Raw genomic sequence first — 11,922 nt, 5'->3', positions numbered from 1 at the left:
AAATATTCATAAGAAAAAATATAATCTAAGATTTTTGTATTAAAAATTATTTTACTTATTATCAAAATTATCATAATTATAGTAGAATAAACAAAGAAAATATGTAAAACTATAATGTATTCATGAACATTTAATATTAAGATGATCATGATTTATAACAAGAATAACAAAACATACACAATAAAAGTTAATATCACCTTAATTTTAAGTAAGCTAAACATTTTGAAATACTCTTTAACTGATATATTTATGTATTTTTGGGTACTAACACGCCCGTAGCGTAGATAGAGAGAGAGAGCGAGAGAGAGGGCGGAGAGAGAGAGCGAGAGAGAGAGAGAGAGAGATAGAGAGAGAGAGAGAGAGAGAGAGAGAGAGCGAGGAGAGAGAGAGAGATTATGCTAATAGTCAAAATTATTTTTTGGTTAATTTTAAATTAAAAAAATAGCATATCTCATATACATCTCTTGCAAATGTAAAAACTAAAACACAAACCATAAATCATATAAGAAATAATAATCTTGATTACAAGTAAATTAGATCCCGCCCGTAGGGCGGGCCGACCCTAGTTTAATATATAATTCAATTTTCTTCAAAACTATTTTAATTTTAAATGATATTCCTATGTTAATAGAGTTGTTATTTGTTCATTTTAACTTTGTTCATGTTTCTCTCTTCTTAATAACCACTTATTAATCATAACATCAAACCTTTGTTAATGTAAACTGTTTAAAATTTCAAGTTTGTGAACTTAAATATGTATTTCTGAGTCACAAATAAATACATGGATAACTGAAACTCAAATTAGAACTGAACCTGAACTTAAAACTGGTTCAACCAGGTTTCCAGTGTGCTAATATTCCTTAACTGAACCCGAATAATCCGAACCGACATTGAAACAAACTTTTACAATATCTGAATGAGACAAAATTTGTTCTCCCAAAAAAATTCAAATCTGAATTGACCCCGAACCGAAATCGATTGGATAACCGAATGCCCATTCCTGTGATTGCACTCTTTCGTACCCGAATATGCAACCACTGTATTTAAGCCAAGTCAGACCGAACCGAAGTGATTCCACCTTATTTTGTGTTATATTTTCATTAAAAAAATCAAGATAATGCGTAAGGGTTAATTTGTTGAATGTAAATATTGAAAGAAGAAATAAAGAGAATTGTTTGATCGGAAACGGTAATAAATAAGATGTGGGTTAAACAAAGACGTCTTATTAATGGTCAGAGAAAAACGTTCAGTCGGTTACAAAGGAAAAGAAGAGAGTGCGACAGAAAGGAAGCCGGTGGCTCGATGAGCTACCGGAAAAGTACAACTAACGGCGAGATGAAGCAAAGGTGAAAACCCTAATCTAGCCGCCAAGTGTTAGTCAGTGATTTCGGATCCTTCTCTCGTTGTCTCCCCTTTCCCTATATAGACGTCCTGATGCCTCGTCCTTAACCTAATTTACGCCATCTTGGTGGGCCTCCTCTGCTGGGCCGAGAAGCCCGTAGGCGTCCGAGCATCCGCTGAGCCGAATGTAGTTCAGTCGATGATGATCGACTAAAAGCACTCAAGAGTCAAGCCGAGAGACCTGACTCTTGAGCCGACCGATCGAGCCGTCGCTCTACCTAATCCGGGCCAGGTCTTTCTATTCTCGGGCCTTGTGGGATGGTCAAATCCATCCTCTACAGTAAGTCCCCCCTCGATGGAGATTCCTCGTGCTGACGAGGTTCTCCCTTCCGATGCCAGAAGTGCGGGGAAGGGCAAGAAAAGGAAAAGAAGCGATGGCTCGGGAGTCGAGAGGAGTACTGAGGAGACGAGTGATGTCCCTCCTTCTGGTGACCCCGGAAGAAGAAAAAGAAGAGAAGGACAAAGAAGAAGTCCACCGGCGAGCAGTTGGAGAATGCTGACGAACCGATCGAGCAAGAGGAGGAGGATGCTCGAGAAGAAGAACTTCAGCCCGAGGAGGGGGCTTCTGAGTCTGAAGCCTCGGAGGGACGGAATGACGAGGAGGGAGCTAGTGAAGGAGAGGAACGCGAGATTTCTCTTAATGCCGCCCCGTCGGGCGATTCCGAAGAAGATAGCGAAGGGTCACCACTCCTGATAAGGATGGGAAATGACGAAGGCGATGATGAGAGGCGGTCTCCTGTTCTGACGTCTCCTCGCGAGAGAACTCCAGCTCCCGACGGGGGAGGGGCCGTCCAGACTGGTACTTCTTCCCGCGGCGCCGCTATCCTAAGGAGGGCACCCGGATTCAGCTTTCCCGACAAGGTCGACTTCCACTACGAGGGACCGGCTCCCTTAGTGTACGTTCCAGAGAAATGTGGAGAGTTTCTCTGTCAACTAAGAGGGAGGGCGAAACCTCTTCCTGACGTGAAAGACCTTATCTTCGGGGGTGAATACGAAGAAGCTGTGAGGGCCAAACTGCTGGTAAACGGCTTGGTCCTCTCTTTTTTTTTTAAAATTCCTTGACTCCTAACTTCTCACGATTTCCATTGTGTCGCGCGTTCAGGGTGACAGCACGATGAATGTCGTGATTGATAAATACGACACAACCCTTAAAGGAGCCTTGGACGAGCTCGAGCTGGCCAAGAAAGAGTTTGCTGAGAATGAAGAGATTTCTGCTCGTCAACTGAACGAGTCAAGGGCCAATCTGCAGAAGCTCAACGGGGTGATGACCCGCACCGTTGCTCGACGTGATGAGTTTAAAGCCTCGCTGGACTCATCTCGAAGAATCATCCGCGAGCTTGAACAGAAGAATGCTGATCTCGAGAGCGAGAGGCTTCGCTCGCCGCCACGCACGAGCGAGAGATGAAACGTCTGAGGGACTCCAGAATCTTGGAGGTGACGAGAGAAAGGGGGAGAGTTGAGGCGGAGATGACCGCCAAGGCTAATCGTTGCTTCGCCAAGATTCGTTCTCGAGAGGAGCGTCGGGTCCTTACGACGAGGCTCGGTTGCTCTACAGTCAAGCCTTTGGGACTAGGAAGTGCCTCGAGGCCTTGAAAGGAGCTGGGAACGACATACCGCAAGCCTCTATTTATATGTTCGTCAAGTACGAGAGAAAGTACGAACAAGAGGCTGAGAAGCTGAAGGTTGGCGAGATCCCCGAAAGCGATTTTAGACTTTCTCCCTCGTGTTGGAGTCTCAGTTCGTGGATGCTCGGATTCTAGCAGGTCTCGACCCGTATGGTTCCAACACTGGCTTAATTGACCCAGAGACCGCGGTGAACCTGCCTGTCTTGTCTACTCATCCGCTCGGGGAAAGGCGCGAGGATCCGACGCTTCCTTGAAAACCCTTCGACTGTTCTTGAGGAAGGAGTGCCTGGTCGAGGAGCTCGAGTCGATGGAGATAACGTTCCTGTCCTCGTGCTTTCGGACACTTCAGTCGAGGGTCGCAATTCGCCGCCTCCAGAAGAGTCTCACCGGGACGGCGAGGAAAACACTGGCGAGGTGTCGGAGGATGCTGCGGTGCAAGTCTCTCCGATTGCCCGCGAATCGAGCGTCAGGGCTTCGGAGCTTTCCGCCCTTAATGATCGCGAGAGTGATCGGGAAGCTTAGTTTTATTTGTTTGTTGTTTTTTGGAGTCCGGAGGACTTGTGTCGTTGTCTTTTAGACTTTCGCCTTTCGAGGCTTCTACTTTGTTTTTCTCTGTTGTTCCAACTCTTCGACTCGTATTAGCTGTTTACCTTTTATTGTACTTGTCTATCAAATGCATGATTTCTCAAGATTTGAAGTGACTGTTTGTTTAGTATAAACGTTATTCGAGATATCGAATCGTTGTAGTGTTAAGCTCATTATGACTTTGTCTCGGTCGATTTCTTTGACTCGCGATCGTTCGTCAATTGAGTTTAATTATGAATTCTCGACGTTGACGGTTCCAAATCGACCCTAACGTAATTTTCAAGCGTTCGGTGTGCCAAACCTTACTTAGTAAATTACAGGGTGAGTTAGAGTCATTGTCTCGGCCGTGTTGGTTTAAATCGCAACACCGTCGACTCCCGTGAATATGTGTCTGATCAAGACATATCCAACGTGGGATGTGAGTACCGATACGCTTGTTCGAGAAGCCGGGGCATGCTCGTGTCGGCATCGCTTAAGTGATCGTCTGCTTCGGAGATCGATTCCTCGGGGAGGAGATTTTTTTTTTTTCGGCTGGACCCCTTTTTTTTTGGGCTGCCTACGTATCCATTTGTGGAATCAAGCCATTCGTAGTTCTTAGATTGCGAGTAAAAGTGGCTTTTGAGGCGCATTACTCGATTTTTTTTTTTTTTTTTAGCGAGAGAATGTGACCGTTGATCGTTCTTTCGCCTTTTTAAAAAAAAAAAAAAAAAAAGAACCGAGTAAAAGTGGCCTTAGTGGTGCATTTACTCGGTAAAATGTTCGTCTTGACTAAGGATGGAAGAAGCGGAGATGTTTGGAGTTCCAAGCTCTCGGTACTGCTTCGCCTGTTGAAGTCTCGAGGCGGTATACTCCTGGTTTGATGACTTCGACTATCTTGTATGGTCCTTCCCAATTGGCTCCAAGCTTGCCGGCTTTCCACTCCTTGGTATTTTCGAAGACCTTTCTTAAAACAAGATTGCCCATTTCGAGGGGACGCGATTTAACCTTTTGGTTGTAGTAGCTCTCGATTTGATGCTGGTAATTTTGGATACGGAGTAGTGCTTGGTCGCGATTTTCCTCGATGTCGTCGAGTGCGTCGAGCAGCATGTCACGGTTGAGTTTGACGTTTTGTGGCATTCGTGATAGGTGCAACTCGTCACATTCACTTCTGCGGGAGCCATTGCCTCGACGCCGTAGGCCATTGAGAAGGGCGTAGCCTTCGTCGCTCCGCGAGGAGTTGTTTTGTGGGACCACAGGACACCATCTAGTTCATCTGCCCAGCAACCCTTTTTTAAGTCGAGTCGTTTCTTCAGACCGTCGATGATGGTCTTGTTCGTCGACTCGGCTTGGCCGTTACTCTGCGGGTTTTTCAGGGTCGACATGTTGAGTCGAATTCGCCATCTGTCGTAGAATCCTTTGAAATGATGCGAGATGAATTGTGAACCGTTGTCTGTGATGATCTCGTATGAGAGCCTGTGTCGGCAGATTATGTTTCTTCCAGACGAAGTTTTGCACCTCCTTGTCGGTGATGCTGGCATAGGCTTCGGCTTCGACCCACTTGGTGAAGTAGTCTGTGAGGACCAGGATGAACTTCTTTTGGCGAGATGCCGGCATCGGACCGATGATGTCCATTCCCCATCGCATGAATGGGTATGGAGCAGTTAGGGTATGAAGGAACTGCGTTGGGCTGTGTAAGGTGGAAGCATGACGCTGGCATTTGTCGCACTTGCGCACGTATCTCTCGCAGTCGGCGTTCATGGTTGGCCAGTAGAATCCGAGGTTCTTCACTTTTAATGCAAGAGCTCGTCCGCCCGAGTGATTGCCTGCTGCTCCTTCATGTGTTTCGGCCATGACTAGTCTCGTTTCTTCGCCGAAGATACATTTGAGTAGCACCTTCGTCGCGATCCATCGGTGTAGTTTCCCCGTCCATGACAACGTAGTGTGCACTATGTCGCTTCAGTCGCCGCGCGTCCCATTTCTTGGTGGGCAATAAACCTTCAGCGAGATAATCGATGAGTTCCTTGCGCCAATCCGTTGGCTGATCATCCTGCGAAGGAGGTTCTGCTTCGTCGATGTGCATCGCTTCGCTAATCGCTGCTGTGATTACAGTCTGTTCCGCCTTCGTGTCGATGCTCGGTTTCTCGATTTTATGGATTGGGATTGTCCTCTTGACTTGATTGTGTAGCTTGCTTCCTAGAGCAGCGAGGGCGTCGGCACAGACATTTTCTCCGCGAGGAACCTTCGTGAGTTCGAAGAACTCGAAGTCTCGCATGAGGTCTTGGACGAGTTTGAGGTAGGCGTCCATCCTTTCGTTACGAACGTTGTAATCGCCGAGGTACTGGCTTACAACAAGTTGAGAGTCGCAATAAGCGCTGATTCTTTTGCCTTTACTGCCTTGGCGAGACGGAGCCCTGCGATGAGGGACTCGTACTCAGCTTCGTTGTTTGACGCCGCAAAACCAAAACTGAATGACTGCCGGATGAGTTCTCCTGTTGGTGATTGCAGTTGCACTCCTGCCCCCGACCCTTTACTCGTGGATGAACCGTCGACGTGTAAGATCCAGTTTAAACTTGGTAAGATGAGGTGGTGCTCCAGCTCTGGTGTTAACTCGATCAAGAAGTCAGCAAGACCTGTGACTTTGCTGCTGCGTTCGATTCTTGTACACGATGTCATGTTCGCTCAGCTCCATCGCCCATTTAGTCAACTGTCTTGACTGGTTAGTATTCTGCATAACCGTTCGGAGTGGTTGGTTGGACAGTACTTCAATCGTGTGCGACTGAAAGTAGGGTCGCAGTTTCTGGCCAAGGTGACGACAGCTAAGGCCATCTTTTCGAGTGTTGGGTATCTCGTCTCCGGCTCGGTCATTCTTTTACTTGTGTAAAAGATTGGCTTCTGTTCTCCTCGATCTTCTCGAATGAGCACGCTGCTGACGGCGGAGGTGTGACGGCTATGTAGAGAGACAATGTGTCGCCGGCTTCTGGCTTTGATAGTACTGGGGGGGTTGTGAGGTAATGCTTGAGTTGATTGATTAAACGCCTCCTCGCACTTGTCGTCTCAGACGAACCTCTTATTGCCCCTTAGTAGCTCGTAGAAGGGAAGACACTTATCGGTTGATCGCGAGATGAACCTGTTGAGAGCTGCTATGCGTCCGGTTAGTCGATGTACTTCGCGGCTGTTCTTTAGGCTTGGAAGGTCGAGGATCGCCGAGATCTGCTTGGGGTTAGCCTCGATTCCTCGTTGAGTGACAATGTAACCGAGGAATTCTCCCAAAGTGACACCGAAGGTACACTTGGCCGGGTTGAGCTTCATCCCGTAGTCGTTTAAAATCTTGAAGCAGTCGCGTAAGTTGTCTAGGTGATCGTCGGCCTTGAGCGATTTGACTAACATGTCGTCGATGTACACTTCCATGGTGCTGCCAAGCTGATCAGCGAACATTCTGTTGACGAGTCGCTGATAAGTCGCGCCGGCGTTCTTTAGCCCGAAGGGCATCACCTTGTAGCAGTAGGTCCCTCTGTCGGTGATGAATGCCGTCTTTTCGCGATCGTCGGGATGCATCAAGATCTGGTTGTATCCCGAGAAAGCGTCCATGAAGGTTAGGAGTTCGTTACCAGCAGTTGATTCGACGAGACGATCAATATGAGGGAGTGGGTAACTGTCCTTTGGGCACGCCTTGTTGAGGTCCGTGAAGTCGACGCATGTGCCATTGCCGTTTTTCTTTTTTTTTTTGACGACAACCGGGTTAGCCAACCATTCGGGGTATCGGACTTCGGCAATGAAACCCGCGTCGAGGAGCCTGTCGACTTCTTCGTTTACGGCTTTAGATCATTCTGGACCGAGTTTTCGTCGCTTCTGTCGAATGAGTTTGAACGTCGGGTCGACGTCCAGTTCATGGGAGGTGACTGCGGGGTCGATCCCCTTCATGTCGGAAGTCTTCCAGGCGAACGTCGAGGCGTTGTCTTTGATGAAAGAGATGATCCTTGAACATACGTCGTCGGACAGGTAGACACCAACTCGGATGATTTTTGTCGGGTCGGATTCATCAATTGCGACTTCGCGAACTTCCTCCTTCTGGGGTATATCTTTGAGCGGTTTACTGACGGAGTTGACAAGGGAAGCTTGTTGCTGCATTTTTACAGTTGCGATCAGTAGTTCTCTTGCGGCTTGCTGATCTCCCCGAATCGTCTGAGTTTTGCCGTCTTTTCCGGGAAATTTGACGCATTGATGATAAGTTGAAGGGACGGCTTTCATGGAATGCAGCCATGGTGTTCCGAGTATGGCATTATAGGGTGCTTTGGCGCGGATGACGGAGAACTTGACGGTGCGGGTTATACCACCTGCGTAAACTGGAAGGCGAATTGTCCCGATCATTTGCTCTGATGCTTCGTTGAAGCCGGTGAGCGTGCGAGAGGAAGGCTTCATATCCCATAAATCGACTCCCATCTTGTCGAGTGTGTCGTGAAAGATGAGATCGACAGAGCTGCCGGTATCGATAAGGACTTTTGCGGCCAGACATTTGTCGATGTCCAGGTCGAGGAGGAGAGGATCGTTATGTGGCATGTGGACGCCCTTGGTGTCTAGTGCCGAAAAAGTGATCTGGTGATCATTTTCGACTGGAGAAGGCCACTTCTGAGAGGTGGTTGTTTGACGTTTGTAAATATTTGACGGCTCGAACCGAGTCACCGCAAGGCGGTGATCCGCCCATTATGACACTAATGTGCGGGGCTCGGGTAGCTCGCATTGATTCGAGTTGCTTCCTCAAATCGTTAGTTGTGTTCTCGAATGTAAGAGTTTCTGCGGGCTGTTTCTTTTTGATTCGAGACGTCGTCGCAGATCGGACCCTTTCGAACGGTTGAGTTGGATTCGCAGGTCGTCGGCCTTCGAATTGAGCTGGTCGCGAAGGTCGCCAGTTTGACCGACTCTCCGAGTGTTGCATTTGGAGATGGTCGCACGGAGGTCTGCGGTTCCTGTGTTTTCGTTCGTGGTGCTTTTTCGCTTCAATAGAATGCGCATGTCGTTATCTGTTTTCGAGGGAGCGAGGGACTGCTTATCTTTGATGTCCAATTTAACGCGCAGATCTGGTTGCACTGTCGGGACGTCGTCGTCAGAGGAGTCGCAAGGGCGAGAGAGTATGACTTCCACTCGTCGCCGGCGACGCGGGTGTTCGTCTTCTGACGAATCGTTGGCGGGGCCGACGTTGTTGACGGGAGTGCGCTCAGGGCTTGCTCTTTCCTCGCTCGGGGCCATGTTCTTTTGAGACTTATGTGCCTTCTTCTCCTTGTTCTTACTCCCGCTTTTAGTGCTTTTAGTGTTTTTCGGTGTCGTAGGAGAAGTGGGCATTTGGATTGTCCCATTAGTGATCCCGTCGAAAAACTGCCCGATGAGGACCTTGCATTCCTTCGTGTCATGGGAATCCCTCTTTTGTGGTAGAGGCACCATTTTTTTGGCTCCTCGGAGTTTAACTCGCTGGTTCGGATGAGGTTGACTGCTTCGGAGCGGAGTCTCGATCCCAGTGGTTCCAGCCTTTCTCTCGCGTGATGGCAGCTGATTTTGGAGATTCCTCATCATCGACCGAGCTAACGTAGCCTCGCTTCTGAGTGGTATTTCCACCGGAGGAGTGCTGGCGGGGCTCGGGGCAGGTGTCGTTTGTTCGGGAGGATCGCTGTCTCACCGCTGCTTCTTTTGCGAATTTTGCTCTTGTGTCTTCTTCCATGCGGATAAAGTTGTGCGAGCGAGCGATGGCGTCGGAGACAGATTTTGTCGGATATCGGTAGAGATCCTGGCGGAATGTGGAGTCGACGTGCAAGGTGTTCATCAAAGATTTGACGGCGATATGGTCGGGAATATCAATCTTCGAGACAATAGCTTTGAATTTCTCCATGAAGTCGAGGAAGCTTTGGTCGCTGGCGTGAGTGAGGTTCCACAAATCTGACACGGTCGCTTCCTGGTTGGTGAACATGATATAGTTCTTAAGGAAAGCAGTCGAGAGGTCGTGGAAACAGTCGACGGAGTTCTCTCTGAGGCCGGTGAACCAAGTAAGGGCCGATCCTTCTAGGGTTTCGACGAAGAGTTGGCAAAAGCAGGCGTCTTTGTCTTCGTCGGTCAGGTTTGCGCGTCGCATCGCTATGTTGAAAGACGTGACGTGAGTAGAAGGGTCAGAGAGACCTTTGAAGGTTGGAAGACGTAGTTTCTCTCCATCTTCTGTAGCCGCACGCCGGTAACCTTTTGCGTGAAGGGTGTACGAAGAGATTCCGCGAGTACATGCTCGATTTGGGGCGCGGACGTCATCACCTGGTGGATCTTCGAATTGATATCGAGGACCGACTGTTTCAACGCGGCTAGTTCGCTTGCGGTGTGCGCGTTGGTGTCGTTACCGGCGCTTTGGTTATCGTTATCCCGCGTAGGTGCTAAGTCGGTGGTTTGTTCTGTGGTGAACAGGTGTCGACGATACTGCGCCGTTGAAGCTTCGGCGTTTGCAGCGAGAGGAGCAAGGATCTTTGCTATCGCCGTGATTTGGTCAACTGCTGCCTTCTGCGCCGCTTCTTGTTGGGCGAGGCGTGCCAGGATAGTTTCCATAGACGCAGGATGGGGAAGTGGAGTTACTGGTGTAGGCGTAGGTGTCACCTCTGGAGCCGGCGTCACCTCGAGAGCTTCGCGCTCCTCGCCTGACGAAGAACTGTCGTTGCTGACGACCATAGTTCTGACGTTACTTTGCTTGTGGCCCCACGGTGGGCGCCAACTGTTTGATCGGAAAACGGTAATAAATAAGATGTGGGTTTAAATAAAGATGTCTTATTAATGGTCGGAGAAAAACGTTCAGTCGGTTACAAAGGAAAAGAAGAGAATGCGATAGAAAGGAAGCCGGTGGCTCGATGAGCTACCGAAAAAGTACAACTAACGGCGAGATGAAGCAAAGGTGAAAACCCTAATCTAGCCGCCAAGTGTTAGTCAGTGATTTCGGATCCTTCTCTCGTTGTCTCCCCTTTCTCTTATATAGACGTCCTGATGCCTCGTCCTTGACCTAATTTACGCCATCTTGGTGGGCCTCCTCTGCTGGGCCGAGAAGCCCGTAGGCGTCCGAGCAGCCGTTGAGCCGAATGTACTTCAGTCGATGATGATCGACTAAAAGCACTCAAGAGTCAAGCCGAGAGACCTGACTCTTTGGCCGACCGATCGAGCCGTCGCTCTACCTAATCTGGGCCAGGCCTTTGTATTCCTCGGACCTTGTGGGATGGTAAAATTCATCCTCTACAAGAATAACCATGTAATGATCACACGGTGGGATGTGAAATTTATATAAAAATGGTATTTTTGATCTTGTTCGCGAGTGGTCGTTATATTAACGTGTCGTGATACAGTTCGTACACGCTTCTTTTAAATTTCATATAATAGTATATCAAATAAATTATACAAACAATTAGTTCACAGAAATATATTAAAAAAACTTAACGTGAATTTATTTTAATTTCTATGGTTCTATAATGAAATAGAAAGAATGAGGAGTAAGTTGTCACGCGACTACAACAACTTGTACACCGTACTGTTTCTATTTACATTTGTTTCTACAGTATAGAATAACTGCTTGAGATTTGTTAACGTTTTTTTCATGATATTACAATAGATAAAAAAATTAGAAGAAATTTACAGCTGTTGTTTAAACGTTTATGAGAGAAAATCCTCATAAAAAATAGTATATAATGCTGAGATGAGGTGAGGATGTGGGGCACGTGGTGAAGAAGAAGATAAGACGGTTGGAGGAGGTTAGGAAACGACGAGTGGCGACAGTAGTGGAGGAGAATATGGTGACTATGATGAACAACCGGTAGCGATAATGGTGATGAAGTTATGGGTAGAAGTGATTGATGTGGATCATAAAATCCACACTAGCACTACAAGAAAACACATGCTTAACGATGAAAATTAACGAGGAAAAACAATTCTCGTAAATTTGCGTCGAGTTTACGACGAATTTACGTGAAAAACTAAAGTCATCGTTATTTTCTCGTAACGTAACGACAAAACTGTTTCGTCGTAAAGTGGATGTAATTTTACGAGTATTTTACGAGGAAAAACTATTTTCTCGTAAATACGACGTAAACTTTGCGTGGTATTTACGAGGGAATAGTTTACGTGTATTTAGCGAGGAAATTTTTGAATCCACCAACTTTATAGGTGTTACACGTTTTTTTTGCCTACCTAATTAATTTTTGTCGTAAATTCATAGCAAAATAACAACTACCAGATTCAAATTTTCCTATAAATATGGATGTTTGAACATCATTTTAAACACACCAACAACAAAAAACGTGAGAAAAAAAAAAATGGCTGGCCCCGG

At 47.3% G+C, this 11,922-nt stretch overlaps 2 protein-coding genes across 2 annotated transcripts; both read right to left on the bottom strand.

Moving 5' to 3' along the window:
• Positions 1-4,555: 4,555 nt before the first annotated feature.
• LOC125602324 lies at positions 4,556-5,348 on the bottom strand. The gene is made up of 2 exons (XM_048774018.1): positions 5,106-5,348; positions 4,556-4,948 (listed from the first exon to the last, which is right to left on the bottom strand). The coding sequence occupies exons 1-2, from the start codon at positions 5,346-5,348 to the stop codon at positions 4,556-4,558; spliced, it is 636 nt and encodes a 211-aa protein (XP_048629975.1).
• A 2,064-nt stretch (positions 5,349-7,412) lies between these two features.
• On the bottom strand, positions 7,413-8,147 carry LOC125602323. The gene has a single exon (XM_048774017.1). It carries the CDS (start codon positions 8,145-8,147, stop codon positions 7,413-7,415), a length of 735 nt encoding a protein of 244 aa, XP_048629974.1.
• Between the last annotated feature and the right edge of the window lie 3,775 nt (positions 8,148-11,922).

This window comes from Brassica napus, unplaced genomic scaffold (assembly GCF_020379485.1).
Source record: "Brassica napus cultivar Da-Ae unplaced genomic scaffold, Da-Ae ScsIHWf_2808;HRSCAF=3584, whole genome shotgun sequence".
Lineage (NCBI taxonomy): Eukaryota > Viridiplantae > Streptophyta > Magnoliopsida > Brassicales > Brassicaceae > Brassica > Brassica napus.
This window is presented reverse-complemented; position numbering and strand designations above follow the sequence as displayed.

What these genes read in the sequence shown, in the direction of transcription:
- LOC125602324 (XM_048774018.1), bottom strand. Translation starts at nt 5,348, where the DNA reads ATGAACGCCGACTGCGAGAGATACGTGCGCAAGTGCGACAAATGCCAG. An exon ending in CCAGCATCACCGACAAGGAG is followed by an intron (nt 4,949 to 5,105) that starts GTGCAAAACTTC and finishes AAAAACCCGCAG; the next exon opens with AGTAACGGCCAAGCCGAGTC.
- LOC125602323 (XM_048774017.1), bottom strand. Translation starts at nt 8,147, where the DNA reads ATGCCACATAACGATCCTCTCCTCCTCGACCTGGACATCGACAAATGT.